This window comes from Scyliorhinus torazame, chromosome 11 (genome assembly GCF_047496885.1).
Source record: "Scyliorhinus torazame isolate Kashiwa2021f chromosome 11, sScyTor2.1, whole genome shotgun sequence".
Classification (NCBI taxonomy): domain Eukaryota; kingdom Metazoa; phylum Chordata; class Chondrichthyes; order Carcharhiniformes; family Scyliorhinidae; genus Scyliorhinus; species Scyliorhinus torazame.
In genome coordinates this window covers 54,631,586-54,650,351 of record NC_092717.1, presented here as the reverse complement: position 1 = coordinate 54,650,351, position 18,766 = coordinate 54,631,586, and the positions used below count along the sequence as shown (strand labels likewise).

The following is an 18,766-nucleotide window of genomic DNA, read 5'->3' as shown; positions in this document are numbered from 1 at the left end:
TGCTAACAGTGTCTGCTGGTCTCTTTGTTGAGTCATCTGATTTGGCTCAATGGCCAACTTGGGTGGATCTTCTTGCTTTGTAATAATTGTGTCCCTGATTTAATACGTCCCTTTGGGAATGACTCACTCCAGTTTGAAAGGTGGTGGGAGACCTCCAATCCCAACTGATTACCTGGAAAGTTAGGGCTTTGAATGGCCCCGTTAAACCTGAGAGCATTCGCTCATCTTAAGAGCCTAAACTCTGGTAATGCTCTATGTATTGAAGATCAGACCAGGCTACACAAAGGATGACCCCATTTCCAGTTCTCTCTAGCTTTGATCATCCAGGCTTGAAATGTTAGAACAAAGAACAAAGAAAATTACAGCACAGGAACAGGCCCACCGGCCCCCCCAACCTGCGCCGATCCAGATCCTTTATCTAAACCCGTCTTCTATTTTCCAAGGATCTACTTCCCTCTGTTCCCCGCCCGTTCATATATCTGTCTAGATGCATCTTAAATGATGCTATCGTGCCCACCTCTACCACCTCCGCTGGCAAGGCGTTCCAGGCACCCACCACCCTCTGCATAAAAAACTTTCCACGCACATCTCCCTTAAACTTTCCCCCTCTCACCTTGAAATCGTGACCCCTTGTAATTGACACCCCCACTCTTGGAAAAAGCTTGTTGCTGTCCACCCTGTCCATACCTCTCATAATTTTGTACCTCAATCAGGTCCCCCCTCAACCTCCTTCTTTCCAACGAAAACAATCCTAATCTATTCAACCTTTCTTCATAGCTAGCACCCTCCATACCATGCAACATCCTGGTGAACCTCCTCTGCACCCTCTCTAAAGCATCCACATCCTTCTGGTAATGTGGCGACCAGAAGTGCACGCAGTATTCCAAATGTGGCCTAACCAAAGTCCTATACAACTGTAACATGACCTGCCGACTCTTGTACTCAATACCCCGTCCGATGAAGGCAAGCATGCTGTATTCCTTCTTGACCAATCTATCGACCTGCATTGCCACCTTCAGGGTACAATGGACCTGAACTCCCAGATCTCTCTGTACATCAATTTTCCCCAGGACTCCTCCATTGACCGTACAGTCCGCGCTTGAATTAGATCTTCCAAAATGCATCACCTCGCATTTGCCTGGATTGAACTCCATCTGCCATTTCTCTGCCCAACTCTCCAATCTATTTATATTTTGCTCTATTCTCTGACAGTCCTCCTCGCTATCTGGAACCCCACCAATCTTAGTATCATCTGCAAACTTGCTAATCAGACCACCTATACCTTTGTCCAGATCATTTATGTATAATCACAAACAACAGTGGTCCGAGCACGGATCCCTGTGGAACACCACTAGTCACGTTTCTCCATTTTGAGACCCTCCCTTCCACCACTACTCTCTGTCTCCTGTTGCCCAGCCAGTTCTTTATCCATCTAGCTAGTACACCCTGGACCCCATGAGACTTCACTTTCTCCATCAGCCTACCATGGGGAACCTTATCAAATGCCTTATTGAAGTCCATGTATATGACATCTACAGCCCTTCCCTCATCAATTAACTTTGTCACTTCCTCAAAGAATGCTATTAGGTTTGTAAGACATGACCTTCCCTGCACAAAACCATGCTGCCTATCACTGATAAGTCTATTTTCTTCCAAATGTGAATAGACCCTATCCCTCGGTATCTTCTCCCAACAGTTTGCCTACCACGGACGTCAAGCTCACAGGTCTATAATTCCCTGGATTATCCCTGCTACCCTTCTTAAACAAAGGGACAACATTAGCAATTCTCCAGTCCTCCGGGACCTCACCCGTGCTCAAGGATGCTGCAAAGATATCTGTTAAAGCCCCAGCTATTTCTTCCCTCGCTTCCTTCAGTAACCTGGGATAGATCCCATCCAGACCTGGGGACTTGTCCACCTTAATGCCTTTTAGAATGCCCAACACATCCTCCCTCCTTATGCCGACTTGACCTAGAGTAATCAAACATCTATCCCTAACCTCAACATCCGTCATGTCCCTCTCCTTGGTGAATACCGATGCAAAGTACTCATTAAGAATCTCACCCATTTCCTCTGACTCCACGCATAAATTCCCTCTTTTGTCTTTGAGCGGGCCAATCCTTTCTCTAGTTACCCTCTTGCTCCTTATATACGAATAAAAGGCTTTGGGATTTTCCTTAACCCTGTTAGCCAAAGATATTTCATGACCCCTTTTAGCCCTTTTTATTGCGCATTTGAGATTTGTCCTACTTTCCCGATATTCCTCCAAAGCTTCATCAGTTTTAAATCGCCTAGATCTTACGTATGCTTCCTTTTTCATCTTAGCTAGTCTCACAATTCCACCCGTCATCCATGGTTCCCTAATCTTGCCATTTCTATCCCTCATTTTCACAGGGACATGTCTGTCCTGCACTCTAATCAACCTTTCCTTAAAAGACTCCCTCATTTCAAATGTGGATTTACCCTTAAACAGCTGCCCCCAATCCACATTCCCTAGCTCCTGCCGAATTTTGTTATACTTGGCCTTTCCCCAATTTAGCTCTCTTCCTTTAGGATCACTCTCGTCTTTGTCCATGAGTATTCCAAAACTTACGGAATAGTGATCGCTATTCCCAAAGTAATCACCGACTGAAACTTCAGCCACCTGGCCGGGATCATTCCCCAATACCAGGTCCAGTATGGTCCCTTCCAGAGTTGGACTATTTACATACTGCTCTAAAAAAAAAACTCTCCTGGATGCTCCTTACAAATTCTGCTCCATCTACGCCTCCAAAACTACATGAGTCCCATTCAATGTTGGGGAAGTTAAAATCTCCCATCACAACCATCCTATTGCTCCTACATTTTTCTATAATCTGTCTACATATTTGTACCTCTACTTCACGCTCACTTTTGGGAGGCCTGTAGTAAAGTCCCAACAATGTTACTGCACCCTTCCTATTTCTTAGCTCTACCCATATTGCCTCAGTGCTCGAATCCTCTATCGTGCCCTCCTTAATCACAGCTGTGATATCATCTCTGACCAGTAATGCAACTCCTCCACCCCTTTTACCTCCCTCTCTATCCCTCCAGAAGCATCTATACCCTGGGATATTTAGTTGCCAGTTTTGCCCTTCCCTCAACCAAGTCTCAGAAATACCAATATCATATTCCCAGGTACTAATCCAAGCCCTAAATTCATCTGCCTTACCTGCTACACTTCTCGCGTTGAAACAAATGCACCTCAGACCACCTGTCCATTTGCGTTAATCATCTCTTCCCTGTCTATTCTTCCCCTTAGTCTCATTGAATTTATGTGAGTTAGCTCCCTTCTCTCTCCAAAGATTTTTTTTTCTATAAATTTAGCGTACCCAATTCATTTTTTCCAATTAAGGGGCAATTTTAGCGTGGCCAATCCACCTACCCTGCACATCTTTGGGTTGTGGGGGTGAAACCCACGTAAACACAGTGAAAATGTGCAAACTCCACAGACAGTGATCCAGAGGAGGGATCTCTCCAAAGATGCTGTGAGGTCTGCTGAGATTGGCCAGTATTTTCTGCTTTGGTTTCTGATTCCAGCATCCACAATAATTTGCTTTTATCTTAGTCTTTAATTCACTGGCACTTCTCTTCAAGGAATGCCTAACCTGAAGAAGGACTGCTCTTCTCTCAGACAGGATATTCGTTGGTCTGTTTCGCCCTGTCCACCACCTTTGCTTTTCATTTCCATCTTGGTATTTGACAAGATGTTTACTAAAACTTGCTTTCACAACCATATTTCCTTCCTCAGAGACTCACTGTGTCTCCGACTTACCCCAAGTGGATTCCAACTCATGTTCCATCCAAACGGGGCGGGTTTAGCACAGTGGGCTAAACAGCTGGCTTGTAAGGCAGAACAATGCCAGCAGCGCAGGTTCAATTCCTGTACCGGCCTCCCCGAACAGGCGCCGGAATGTGGCGACTAGGGGCTTTTCACAGTAACTTCATTGAAGCTTACTTGTGACAGTAAGCGATTATTATATTATTATTATTCATGTTTTGAATCCACACAGTATTACAGGTATCTCCAGGGAATACAATGGGCGGCAACCTCCTTTCCAACCCTATCCAGGTCAATGTGGCTTTTAAATCATTTTACTGTGACCTGTATAAATCGGAGCCCCCACAGACAAGTCGAGCATGTTTTCTGGACAGCCAGGCCATCCTAACTGTCAAAGCAGACAAAAGTTGAGAGTTAAGCTCCTCGTTACACCCCAACGAGATTTTAAAATGCATTGGGCTGATAAGGTCTCTGTTCCGGTTGGCTTTTCAACCCATCTCAATTTTAAATGCGGATGTTAAGCTGCTCACTAACGTTCTGGCACTCCAGTTGGAATCTTGCCTTCCAAGTATAAGTTTGGAGGGTCAAACAGGCTGTGTAACAGGGAGCCAATATCAGTTGCCTTTTAAATGGGATTCTTTCCCCCTCCCCTGAACTTGAGCCAGAGGTGTAGGAGCCAGATAGTATCTCTCGACTGAGAAAGCATTTAACAAGGTGGAATGAAATTATTTATTTGAGATTCTCAGGAGATTTGGATTTGGTCTCTTGGATCTGCTTGTTGGCAAAGCCCCCTACAGCCAGCGTTCACACAAATACTTTTATTCAGACTACTTATCCTTGTAAATGGGCAACTGGGCCTTATACTCACGAGCAAGCCTTGGACAAAGGTCCTTCACAGGGTCAACTCCATGTCCTCATGTGCCAGGCTGAGCTTAATTCAGTTCAAGGTGCTACATAGGACGCAACTGACCAAGTAAAGGACGAGTAAGTTTTTTCCAAATGTCGAGACCAGATGTGATCGCTGTTTGCTTGCCCCAGCTGATCATAAACATGTGTTTTGGTCCTGCCCGAGACTTGCCAGCTTTTGGGCTTCCTTTTTCAGCACCATGTCAGTGTTTGGAATTATAACCGTGTCTGCTGATAGCCATATTTGGGGCTTAGGATTCACCAGCAGTTCATTCTGGCGTAGAGGTGGATGTCGTTGCCTTGGCCTGATTGATAGCTCGGAGACGGATACTGCTTGATTGGAGGTCTCCGTTCTGCCCAGTGTCTCTGGCTAGTTAGGGGGCTTAGTGTACTTCTTGCACTTAAGAGAAAATTAAATTCACCATCTGGGCTTCAGTGGAGAGACGCTGCCCGAGATGACAACCGTTCATCTCCTTTTTCAAAAATCTCAGCGCTTAGGGGTTTTAGGTAGTGTTAAGTTAGTTACTTATTTTTTCTTTGTTTAGAATATTTGCGTTCTTGTGTTTTTGTTGCAATGTAAAAGTTTAACAAACATACTTTTAAAAAAATGTTAAAAAACATGTCCACATTCGCAAAGTGCCCACCTTGTAACTGAAGTTTAACAGTTTAAAAGAAAGCACAAAACAGGAAGCAGAGAGAGGAAATACGATACAAATGTTACCTCATCTAGAATTTCTCTGTTTCTTTGCAGAAGTTCTGGAAGATCCCTCATAAATTGATCTATTGTCTGTAGACCACCCTTCTGAGCGACAACTTTGGACTTCTCCAAAATAGACTGAGGAATGCTGTCACCAGAAACATCCTCTATGGCAGCTGGAAGATTCAAGGAGGCCAGCACGCTGAAAGATTAAATTAAAGTATAATGACTAGAATACAATTACCTATTGCTACTCATCATCTCTCCTCTGGTAAGCAAATATGTTTTGAGTTAATCCAACACTCTTATTCTTGATGACTGGTGATGTTTTCCCATTTATGGTTCCAAACGTAGGTCGGAAACAGTTATTTTTTTTCTCTACTATTTAACCAATAATATTAACCTCCCTCCCTCCCTCAGTGCAGCTCCATGAGCAGCGATAGCACCAGTCCATCACAACTAATCTTAATCCATAAACTGAAACAGCTAGCTCTGATAGAGGACATCACCACGGAACCCAATGTGTAGCTTTATCCTTCATATGGTCGACCTAAACAGAGTTGATCTATTTGGGGAGCGCTTTCGTGCCGTTGGAGACTGTGCTCTCCCCGGCAACATGAGGCGGACGGCGCTCTGGATCTGCCTGACAGAGATGGTGTGCTGCTTGTTGTAGTGAATGGGATGTGAAGTCTAGGAAGCAATGCACTCAGAAATGTTGACGACAAAGCAGTCCTTGATCAAGATCCTGGCAGAAGGGCCAGCACCCTGTCACCAAGTGGAGTAGCTCCGCTTGCAGGATTTCCTTCACTTCCTGGGTGGCTTTTATGCATTAATGATCTGGAAGAAGGAATTGAAGGCACTGTTGCTAAGTTTGCAGATGATACAAAGATCTGTAGAGGGACAGGTAGTATTGAGGAAACAAGGGGGCTGCAGAAGGATTTGGACAAGCTAGGAGAGTGGGCAATGAAGTGGCAAATGAAATACAATGTGGAAAAGTGAGGGGTATGCACTTTGGAAGGAGGAACTTAGGCATAGACTATTTTCTAAATGGGGAAATGCTTAGGAAATCAGAAGCACAAAGGGACTTGGGAGTCCTTGTTCACGATTCTCTTAAGGTTAACGTGCAGGTTCAGTCGGCAGTTAAGTAGGCAAATGCAATGTTAGCATTCACGTCAAGAGGGCTAGAATACAAGACCAGGGAGGTACTTCTGAGGCTGTATAAGATTCTGGTCAGACCCCATTTGGAGTATTATGAGCAGTTTTGGGTCCCGGATCTAAGGAAGGATGTGCTGGCCTTGGAAAGGGTCCAGAGGAGGTTCACAAGAATGATGCCTGGAATGAAGAACTTGTCGTATGAGGAACGGTTGAGGACTCTGGGTCTGTACTCGGAGTTTAGAAGGATATTGGGGGGGGGGGGTGATCTTATTGAAACTTACAGGATACTGCGAGGCCTGGATAGAATGGACGTGGAGAGGATGTTTCCACTTGTAGGAGAAACTAGAACCAGAGGACACCATCTCAGACTAAAGGGACGATCCATTAAAACAGAGATGAGGAGGAATTTCTTCAGCCAGAGGGTGGTGAATCTGTGGAACTCTTTGCCGCAGAAGGCTGTGGAGGCCAAATCACGGAGTGTCTTTAAGACAGAGAGAGATAGGTTCTTGATTAATAAGGGGATCAGGGGTTATGGGGAGAAGGCAGGAGAATGGGGATGAGAAAATATCAGCGATGATTGAATGGCGGAGCAGACTCGATGGGCCGAGTGGCCTAATATGTCTTATGTGACTTTCATCAGCAACTGCTTGGACAGCTTGCAGGACGCCCTGCCCTGAGCCATAGCCGCTACCTCAGGTATTCTGCTCTACATGTACATACTTCCCAGCACAGATTACCAAATAGCTTTCAAGAACATTTGCTGTGACTGAGTTTGCCCCCCATCCTAACTCAGGGTCAATTGTAATATCACAATTATTTCCTTGAATGAGACTAGTTTAAAGCATCATGAAAATGAAGCCTTGGGCCTTTCTGAGCTGCACACCTGAGTTTTGCAATCAAAAGTGCCTTTACTGACTCAGCCACAGAAAATAAATATTCTTGATATTTGTTGGATGACTAACCTCCCTAGAATCTCACCTGGGTATAGTTGAGTTTTTCCATCTAGCTTTACAAACAAACACGTCTTGGTAAGATATATATATTGGGGGCCATGGACGAAACGTTTGTACAGAGTAGAGAAAACTGACCCACTAGCATTACTGCTTTCCAACTGATTCAGCGAAGACAGAAAACTAAGTTCAGTTGCTCCAGACAAAATATGTTGCAAATTAAAGGTTTTAGAAACATACATAGAAAATAGAAGCAGGAGGTCATTTATCCTTCGAGTCTGCTCCACCATTCCTTTTGATCACAGCTGAACAAGCTCAATACCCTGATCCCGCCATCCCCCATATCCCTGATCCCTTTAGCCCCAGGAGCTATATCTATTTTTTTTTTTAAATACGCAACATTTTGGCCTCAACTACTTTGTGATACTGAATGGCACAGGTTCACCATTCTCTGAGTGAAGAAATTTCTTCTCACCTCAGTCCTAAAATGTTTACCCCTTATCCTAAAACTTGTTCAGGACTACACCCACCATCGGGAACATTCTTTCTGAATCTACCCTGTCTAATCTAGAATTTTCTACGTTTCTATGAGATCCCCTCTCATTCTTCTAAACTCCAATGAATATAATCCTAATCGACACAGTGCCGCCTCATATGACAGCCCTGCCATCCCACGAATCAGCCCAATATATATCCTCGCTGTTTTGAAATTAATTAATTAATCAGAGGGAATAGTAAACAGTTTTAAACCTGTATTAAACTCCGGTGTAAAAAATTATAGCGCACTAATTTGATATTTAAGTTGAGGCTGTTCATTCATCCATAAGGTATTTACATGAATAGTATTATTAGCTTGGAATATTAAGCAAAAACAGAGATTTTTTTGAAATCAACAATGCCATCATACAGAACTATCTTGTGAACTTATGCTCTTACTTAAAGGAAACCAGAAACATACCAGTATATAGTACAAAGTGGACTGTGTAAAGAATGCGATTCTGGTATTAGTAGCTTAACTAGAGGTTTCTTACTTACCCATTGGCTAGATTTGTGGATTCTCTCATTTGTCCTATCAGTCTGTTAACCAGGTCAGCCCTTCTCTGATTGTATATACTCAGAGATTGCTGCACTGCCAAAGGAACCATCTTTGCAAATAGATCTAAATATGAAAATTTGTTTAAAAACATGTTCTTAGTAATTAAGCCATATCAACTAAAAGTGCAAAAATGTTCAATAATACTTCTATTTCATCCCCATGTGAAAACATCGCATTAATATTTTTGAGGGAATTAAATTTGTCACTCAGGGTACTATGCACCCAAAATGATAGCCAAAATTGCAGATATCATTGCAAGTGAACATCATTTAGATATTTAGAATTAATTTCACTGCTGTAAGGATAAGTCACCAATGTAGTTTAAAAATGACCAGTGCCAGTCTTCAAAAAAAGTTAAACATTGAAGTTAGAACCAAACATGCCTGCTAATTTACGACACATTTTATACTTTAATTATTGAACGGAAGCATGTTAAAAATCAAATGGTCAGAAAGAGATAGTGAGTATGACTTCAGTAATTGCTTCGCTTTTATTTGTTCTTCAAATGTGCACAATGCTAACAAGTGCATAATTATTGCCCAGCCCGAGTTGCCTCAAGGTGGTGGTGGTCTACTTCCCCCAATTGCTGCAATCCTTGTGATGATACTCCCCACCACAGCATTAGGTGTGATTTCAGGATTTTTCCCCCAGTGATGATATTTCCCACTTCGCTTTTATTAGAGTGCAAATTGGTGACTAATTTAGTGGAGAATTTGGCAATAATAGTGTTCACCCGAGTGCTGCCCAGGTTGCAGGGCTCAATGGTCCAATCAATGAAAGCATGGCGAGTTGCTGTCCCGAATTCTATACATACTACAGCTAGTGGTGACATTTTCAATGAAATGGGGATGAATCAACTAGGTCACATGATCCTGAATGGTACTCAGTTTTCTTAGTTTTGATGCAGCTACACCCACCCAGGCAAATGGGTGAGTAGCTCATCTGATTTCTGATCCAAGTGTTGTAAAAAGTGAAACAGCTTTGAGGGATCAGGATACAAGTCATTCGTTGCCATGAACCAAGCCACTAACCTGCTCTTGTCAACAGTGTTATGACTGATGTTGTTCAGTTCTGGCTTGTGTCCACCCCAAAGACGTTGAAAGGGAACAAGGCAATGCCAATGTCATGAAGATGGGGGCAGTGGCTGTGCTTTTTTTCCCCAACCAGAGATAGCCATTACCCAGCACTTAGGTGATAATTGTTATCCCACTTATGAGCCAAGGTCTTGCTCACCACATCTAATGACAGGCGGATATTGGTTGCTTGATTACCAGAGATGTTGAACACTGGACCAGACAACAGGCACTCATACTCCCAATCCAAAACAAAGAATAGATCACTGGTGAAGCTGCAGATGGTTGGCCTGGCAATGCAGGACTACTTCAGGGCATCAATAATATCATGAGGTGATAATGGTAAAGCTTTTGTGTGTCAGGTTCTTCTGACAGAAGCCGAATTGAAGCTGTTGGTGAGCTCTTTAGCACTGTTGATGACTCCTTCCATCACTTGGCTGGTGATTGGGAGAAGACCAACACGGCAGAATTGGCCAAGTTAGACTGTAGACAGGGCATACATGAGCAATTCTTTTACGTTGTCAATTAGATGCAAGGTCATACTTGCGTGGGAAAACCTTGGTTTCTGGGGTGGCCAGTTCTGATGCAACAGTCACATCCATTACCGTTACTGTGTCCAATGTAGTCAGTTGCTTTTCAATAACACATGGGAGTGAACCAAATTGGCTGGAGAGTGACAGCAAGGCAGGGCCTTGGGAGGTGGCTTTGGGAGGTGACATGAGAATCAAACACATGACTTTTGAAAGCAAAAGCTACCCAAACAGATCACTGCTTTTCTGCCTAGGCTTACAAACTTCTCCATTTCATATAAAAATAAAACTCATTTTTATAAGTTATTGCACGACATCCACAACACTTTCAATGCAATCTATATCATTCCCTATAACATTCTCATCTCCCCTCTGGTTTGCCAATTATCTTCAATCTTCACATACCATCCACCAGGAAACGGTTTCGTATTATTTACTAATTGTTAAATCTCCTCTTGCATTGCTTTGCCAAGGAGAAAAACCCCAGCTCCTCCAGTCGTTCCACATTATTCAAGTCCATCATCCCAAGGTGTTCAAGTGCTTTCAAGCACTTCAACCTTCATTCTTGCACCTCCATGCTATGTTCTGTTATGTGTAAAGCTAACACTCCACTCCACCCACATTGGCTGACTGGATGGTGTCAGTGGTAGCACCCTGGACACTTGAGCGCATAATCCAAGTTCACATCTTAATGCAGCACAGAGATGCTGTCAGAAATCACATTAAAGGACTTCCGGGTGCGGCTATGTAGAGCTAGGTCGCATATTCGGTAGCTCCCGCTTGGAACGGACTTTTGGGCTCTTTTACATGGCATTTGTTTGACATTTCCCGGTGTGGCAAGAAGACTGCAACATTCCCCTGACAGTGTCCCCCAGGAATGTTATGTCTTTTGGCTACCAGACCCGGCAGAAACAGTAAAAGATTTGGCTGCAACAGGATAAACAGGGCCTCTTCCAGCATGCAGGCGGGGGAAGGGCAAGCTTAAAGTTGCAAACTGACCTGAGGGCCTTTATCAAAAGTGAATTCTAACAGCAGAGGGAACAACTGTGAAAAGATCTCACCAAGGCCACTGAAGAAGCGGGGACGAGGCTTCTGGTGGCGGCCATGGAGGAGTAGGTCGCGCATTCAGCAGCTCCTGTCTGGAACGGACTCTTAGACCTTTTTCAGGAGTTTCCACAGACATTTTGGGGCAGATTGGTGAAGCGAACACTGCCAAAAGGATTCCCTCTCGAGACTTCCGGTTGCGGCTATGCGGAGCTACGTCGCACATTCGGCGGCTCCCGCAAAAACTGACTTTTGGGCTCTTTTCAGGGCCCCCAAGGGCACTTTTCGACGTTTCCCGGTGTGGGAAGGAGTTAATAATAGCTCCCCGTCAGTATATGGCTTTAACTAGGAGCGGGGTGACAAAAAAGGTGGTGGTCGACCAGAAGAAGGGAGGGAAGGACAAAATGGTGGCGGGCGGAGACCAGGCAGCGTGGAGGCAGTGGGCGGAGGAGCAACAGGAGGGTATCCAGCACTGCCTCAGAGAGATTAAAACGGACCTGCTAGAGCCGATAAAGGCTTCTATTGATAAGCTGCTGGAGACACAGACGGCCCAGGGGGTGGTGATCCGAGAGGCTCAACAAAAGATCTCTGACAATGAGGACGAGATCTTAGTCCTGGCGGTAAAGGTGGAGGCGCTCCACAAGAAATGGCAGGAGCGGTTCGAGGAGATGGAGAATCGGTCGAGGCGGAAGAATCTGCGGATTCTGGGCCTCCCGGAGGGGCCGAACGTGGGGGCCTATGTGGTCACCATGTTGAACTCACTGATGGGAGCGGGGTCCTTCCAGGGGCCCCTGGAGCTGGAAGGGGCCCAGAGAGTGTTGGCGAGGAGGCCCAAGGCTAACGAGCCTCCGCGGGCGGTGCTGGTGCGGTTCCATCGGTTCGTCGATCGGGAGTGTGTGCTCAGGTGGGCCAAGAAGGAGAGGAGCAGCAGGTGGGAGAACACGGAGGTTCGGATATATCAGGACTGGAGTGCGGAGGTGGCGAAGAGGAGGGCCGGGTACAATCGAGCGAAGGCAGTGCTGCGCAGGAAGGGGGTGAAGTTTGGCATGTTGCAGCCGGCGCGACTGAGGGTTACCTACAAGGACCAGCACCATTATTTTGAGTCTCCGGAGGAGGCGTGGGCCTTTGTTCAGGCCGAGAAGCTGGACACAGACTGAGGGTCGGGATGGGCGATTGGGGACTGCGGTGGATATGTTATGCCTATTTTTGGTTCGCCGGCAGGAGTGCCTTTGCATTGTTTTGGGTTTCTTTTTCTATTTCAGGTTGGGGAGGGTTGATGGGGCGGGTTGGGCACTGTTCTGGTTGGTGGCGGGGCCTGGTAGGTGGAGAGCGCGGGATTTTATTCCCGTGCCGAAGACAGTGGGGGGGCGGGAAAGCGAGGATTGTTTCCCGCGCTCAGAACGGAGGGGAGAGCCTGTGAATGGGGAGCAGGAGAGGAGGGTGTGCCACACAATGGGAGGAGTCGAAGGGGAGGCAGGAGTGGCCGGGGTCAGCAGGAGTCAGCTGACTTGCGGAAGTGCAATGGGGGGAGTAAACCAGCTAGGATGGGTCCTAGCCGGGGGGGATCGAGTTGCTGCTGCTAAGATCAAGATGCAGCTGGAGCGAGTGGGGTGGGTCGAGACGGGGGTATGCCGCTGTGGGGAACGGGCCGGGTATGGGGTGCGGGCGCGTGGCTGGCCGAGGAGGGGTCATGGCTAGTCGGCGGGGGAGGGGAGCGGGTAGCCCCCTGATCCGGCTGATAACCTGGAATGTAAGGGGACTGAATGGGCCGGTTAAGCGGGCCCGCGTGTTCACGCACCTGAAGCGGCTTCAAGGCGGATGTGGTTATGCTCCAGGAGACACACCTGAAGGTGGCAGACCAGGTAAGACTGAGGAAAGGGTGGGTAGGTCAGGTGTTTCACTCGGGGCTACATGCCAAAAATCGAGGGGTGGCGATCTTGGTGGGAAAGAAGGTGTTATTCGAGGCGTCGAGCATTGTAGCAGATAATGGCGGTAGGTACATAATGGTAAGTGGTAAGTTGCAGGGAGAGAGGGTGGTACTGGTCAACGTGTATGCTCCGAACTGGGACGATGCGGGTTTTATGCGGCGTATGTTGGGTCGGATCCCAGACTTGGAAGTGGGGGGCCTGATAATGGGGGGAGACTTTAACACGGTGTTGGATCCGGCACTGGATCGCTCCAGGCCTAGGACGGCGGCAGCTAGAGTGTTGAGGGGATTTATGGACCAAATGGGAGGGGTGGACCCTTGGAGATTTGCAAGGCCAGGGGCTAGAGAATTTTCATTCTTCTCACATGTCCATAAGGCTTATTCTCGAATCGACTTTTTCATTTTGAGTAGGGCGCTGATAGCGAGAGTAGAGGATACCGAGTATTCGGCAATAGCCATTTCGGACCACGCCCCGCATTGGGTGGACTTGGGGATGGGGAGGAGAGGGACCAGCGCCCGCTGTGGCGCTTGGAGGTGGGGCTGTTGGCGGACGAGGAGGTGAGCGAGCGGGTCCGAGGAAGTACAGAGGGGTACTTGGAGACCAACGACAACGGGGAGGTCCGAGTGGGGATGGTATGGGAGGCACTGAAGGCGGTGGTGAGGGGAGAGCTGATCTCCATCAGGGCCCACAAGGAGTGGAGGGGGGGGGGGGGGGGGGGGGGGGAGAGAAGAGGGGGAGAGGCTGGTGGGGGAGATGGTGAGGGTAGACAGGAGGTATGCGGAAGAACCCGAGGAAGGATTGTTGAGGAAGAGGCGCAGCCTCCAGGCCAAATTCGACCTGGTGACCACCAGGAAGGCAGAGGTGCAGTGGAGGAAGGCCCAGGGGGCGGTCTGAGTATGGGGAAAAGGCAAGCCGGATGCTGGCGCATCAGCTTCGGAAGCGGGACGCAGCTAGGGAGATCGGGGGAGTTAAGGACAGGGGAGGGAGCGTGGTGCGGAGTGGGGTTGGCATCAATGGGGTCTTCAGGGACTTCTATGAGGAATTGTACCGATCCGAGCCCCCACGGGAGGAGGAAGGGATGGGCCGTTTCCTGGACCAATTGAGGTTTCCAAAGGTGGGAGAGGGACTGGTGGCGGGACTGGGGGCCCCGATTGGGCTGGAGGAGCTGATCAAAGGGATAGGAAGCATGCAGGCGGGGAAGGCACCGGGGCCGGACGGTTTCCCAGTCGCGTTCTGTAAAAAATATATGGACCTGTTGGGCCCGCTGCTGTTAGGACCTTCAATGAGGCAAGGGAGGGGGGGGCTTTACCCCCAATGATGTCCCGGGCACTGATCTCCTTGATCCTGAAGCGGGACAAGGATCCCCTGCAATGTGGGTCTTACAGACCGATTTCCTTGCTAAATGTAGATGCCAAGGTGCTGGCGAAGGTCTTAGCCACGAGGGTTGAGGATTGTGTGCCGCAGATCATCCATGAAGACCAGACGGGGTTTGTGAAGGGGAGACAGTTGAACGCGACTGTGCGGAGGCTTTTGAACGTTATCATGATGCCGGCGAGGGAGGGGGAGGCAGAGATAGTGGTGGCGATGGACGCTGAGAAAGCCTTCGATAGGGTAGAGTGGGGGTACCTGTGGGAGGTGCTGAAGGAGGTTCGGGTTTGGGGAGGGGTTTGTCAGGTGGGTTAGGCTGTTGTATGAGGTCCCGATGGCGAGTGTGGCCACAAATAGGAGGAGGTCAGAGTACTTTCGGTTGCACCGAGGGACGAGACAGGGGTGTCCCCTGCTCTTCGCTCTTGGCGATTGAACCCCTGGCTATGGCACTGAGAGAGTCGAGGAACTGGAGGGGGTTGGTGCGGGGTGGGGAGGAGCAGAGGGTGTCGCTTTATGCGGACGACGTGCTGCTGTATGTGGTGGACCCGGTGGGAGGAATGCCAGAGGTAATGAGGATCCTTAGGGAATTCGGGGACTTTTCGGGGTACAAGCTCAATATGGGGAAGAGCGAGCTGTTCGTAGTTCAGCTAGGGGACCAAGAGAGGGGGATTGGCGAGCTCCCACTAAAAAGGGCGGAGAGGAGTTTCAGATATTTGGGGGTCCATGTGGCCAGGAGCTGGGGGGCCCTGCATAGGCTTAACTTTACAAGGCTGGTGGAGCAAATGGAGGAGGAGATAAAGAGGTGGGACGCGTTGCCGCTGTCCCTGGCGGGTAGGGTGCAGTCAATCAAAATGACGGTGCTCCCAAGGTTTTTGTTCCTGTTCCAGTGCCTCCCAGTGTTTATCCCGAAGGCTTTTTTCAGGCAGGTTAACAGGAGCATAATGGGGTTTGTGTGGGCGCGAGGGACTCGGAGGGTGAGAAGGGTGTTCCTGGAGATGGGTAGAGATAGGGGGGGCTGGCGCTGCCCAACCTCTGTGGGTACTACTGGGCTGCCAATGTGACAATGGTGCGCAAGTGGGTGATGGAGGGGGAGGGGCTGCATGGAAGAGGCTGGAGACGGCATCCTGTGTGGGTACAAGTCTGGGGGCGCTGGCAACGGCGGTATACCAAGGAGGTATACCACGAGCCCGGTGGTGGTGGCGGCCCTCAAAATTTGGGGGCAGTGGAGGCGGCATCGGGGAAGTTAGGGCCTCAGCGTGGACCCCATTACGGGGGAAACCACTTGTTCGCCCCAGGAAGAACAGGTGGAGGGCTTTCGGGGTGGCACAGGGCAGGCATACTAAAGTTAGGGGACCTGTTTGTGGACGGGAAGTTCACGAGCTTGGGTGAGCTGGAGGAGAAGTATGGGCTCCCCCCGGGGAACACCTTCAGGTACTTACAGGTAAGGGCGTTTACCAGATGGCAGGTGGTGGAATTCCCATGGCTACGGCCACACACAGTACAGGACAGGGTGCTCTCGGGGGGGGGGGGGGGGATCTCGGAAACTTACCAGGTGATGCAGGAGGAGGAGGAGGCCTCGGTGGTGGAGTTGAAAGGTAAGTGGGAGGAGTTGGGAGAGGAGATCGAAGAGGGGACGTGGGCAGATGCCCTCGGGAGGGTGAACTCTTCCTCTTCATGCGCGAGGCTCAGCCTCATACAGTTTAATGTGCTTCACAGGGCACACATGACCGGGACAAGGATGAGCAGGTTCTTTGGGGGTGAGGACATGTGTGTTAGGTGCTCAGGGAGCCCAGCAAATCACACCCACATGTTCTGGGCATGCCCAGCGCTGGAGGAATTTTGGAAGGGCGTAGCGAGGACGGTGTCAAGGGTGGTAGGATCCAGGGTCAAACCAGGCTGGGGGCTCGCAATATTTGGGGTGGCAGAGGAGCCGGGAAAGCAGGAGGCAAAAGAGGCCGGAATTCTGGCCTTTGCGTCCCTGGTAGCCCGGCGAAGGATTCTCTTTCAGTGGAAAGATAAGAGGCCCCCAAGTGTGGAAGCCTGGATCAGCGATATGGCAGGGTTCATTAAATTGGAGAGGGTGAAATTCGCCTTGAGAGGGTCGGTACAAGGGTTCTTTAGGCGGTGGCAACCGTTCTTAGACTTTCTGGCAGAACGATAGACATTGGTCAATTGCAGCAGCAGCTCGGGGGGTGGGGGGGTGGGGGTTTACTTTACTTTTGTTCATGCTATTTACACTGGAAGGGTCTGAGGGGGTGTATACACCTGTTGTCTTAAGTCGGGGTGTTAATGTTAATTTATTATTTGGGTACGGGGGGGGGGGGGGGGGGAGGGTTTGGGGGGTTGCTTTTTTAGATTGTGTTTTGTACTTAACCCTGTTGGGTTCTTTTTTCTTTCTCATTTTGTTATTGATATTTTATGAAAACCTTTAATAAAAATTATTTTTTTAAAAAAAGAAATCACATTAAAGCAAGGGACTTTCATGCAAATATAAAAGACATTTTAAGAAATGTAGGGGTTGGCAATATATGTCCTTGTCAATGTTTATTCCTCAACCAACAACACCAAAACAGATTACCTACTCATGGTCTCATTGTTGTTTGTGGGACAATGCTGTTCATAATTTAGCTGCTGTGTTTCATAATTGAAACTACACTTCAAAAGCAGTTCACTGCCGAGCATTACCCAAGGTTGTGAAAGGTGCTAACTAATGGCAAACTCTTTCTTCTTCTAGCTGACTTCTACCATTCCCAGCTGGATACATTAGCGCTGCAGAATGCTGCTCAAATCCAATGGGGGTTTTTTTATATAAAAATAATTTAGAGTACCCAATTCGAACCTGGGACCTCGGCGCAGTGAGGCAGCAGTGCTAACCACTGTGCTACCGTGCTGCCCCACTCACATCCAATGTTTTTTTTTTAAACAAACAATTTTAATGAGGTATTTTTGGCATTACAAGCAACAACAGTATAAAAACTGTGTACAAGGAACAATAAACATAGTGCAAACACCGACACCGTCCCTCCAAGACCCGCCTCTCCCGGGGCATCATAATCACGTTGAGCAGCCTTTTTATATTGGCCACCAACTGCCTACCCTTAACAAATCTGGTTTGATTCTCCATAATCACATCCGGCACACAATCTTCAATCCTGGAGGCCAAAACTTTGGCCAGCAGCTTAGCGTCCACATTAAGCAGTGAGGTCAGCCAATAAGACCCACATTGCTCCGGGTTCTTGTGCCGCTTCAATATTAACGAAATAGTGGCCTGTGTAGCCACCTAAATTGGCCAACTCTCGATTTAAAATGGTGAACGACAAAGGCTGAAGGGAAATTCAGCCAACACAGGCAGAAACCAGCAGGTTCAGGTTTGCTGTGTATTTAATTCTGCAAAAGCCCAGACTGTCTGTGCGGAGTCTGCACATCCTCCCAGTGTGTGCGTGGGTTTCCTCCGGGTGCTCCGGTTTCCTCCCACAGTCCAAAGATGTACAGGTTAGGTGGATTGGCCATGATAAATTGCCCTTGGTGTCCAAAATTGCCGTTGGTGTTGGGTGGGGTTGCTGGGTGATGGGGTGGAGGTGTTGACCTTGGGTAGGGTGCTCTTTGCAAGAGCCGGTGCAGACTCGATGGGCCGAATGGCCTCCTTCTGCACTGTAAATTCTATGATAAGACAGCATCGATACCAGCGACCATCAGCATAATAATGTAGCAGCCATCTACATACTAATGAGCAATCCCCAGGAACAATAGCAACATTTGGGACACACAAAACTAAGCCAGACTCCCCGGCGCCAGCAGGAGCCAACACAAAAGAGGTTAACGAACACCTCAAGACCGCCCATCGATCAGGGAACCGCTCCAGTATTGGAGAAATCGAACCAAGCGATTGGAACGATGTCCAATCACCTAGAACCAGGTACAGGGTCCGCCCCGAAAGGCGGGCAGCCCCTGGGGACTATAAGAGTTAAGCCCCCAAGTTCAACTCGCTCTCTTCTTCCTGCCTGGGTCACCCAGCAACACAAACCAACCTTGACCGTGACCGGTGCAATGACCGCCGACAGACCGCAAGTCTTAATTCAACGCTCGCTACGAGATAGGCGCTCCAAGCTACCAATCCGTACCAACTTCGAATCCCGCAGACTCAGAACCCGAACAAAATGCCATTTGTTCCCCTGACCTGGTGGGCCAGTCCGAAGTTAAGTATAGGCCTGTTAGTTGTA

The 18,766-nt window shown here is 48.3% G+C and overlaps 1 protein-coding gene across 6 annotated transcripts in view; it reads right to left on the bottom strand.

Annotated features, from left to right (window-relative positions):
* pdcd6ip (programmed cell death 6 interacting protein) overlaps window positions 1–18,766 on the bottom strand; it is a 153,551-nt gene that overhangs the window by 54,265 nt on the left and 80,520 nt on the right. For all 6 annotated transcript variants that reach the window (XM_072467293.1, XM_072467294.1, XM_072467297.1 and 3 more), the window contains 2 exons: window positions 8,543–8,666; window positions 5,427–5,604 (listed from right to left, as the gene is read on the bottom strand). In XM_072467293.1, the coding sequence (XP_072323394.1) occupies window positions 5,427–5,604; window positions 8,543–8,666 (302 nt within the window). The remainder of the gene's footprint in view (window positions 1–5,426; window positions 5,605–8,542; window positions 8,667–18,766) is intronic.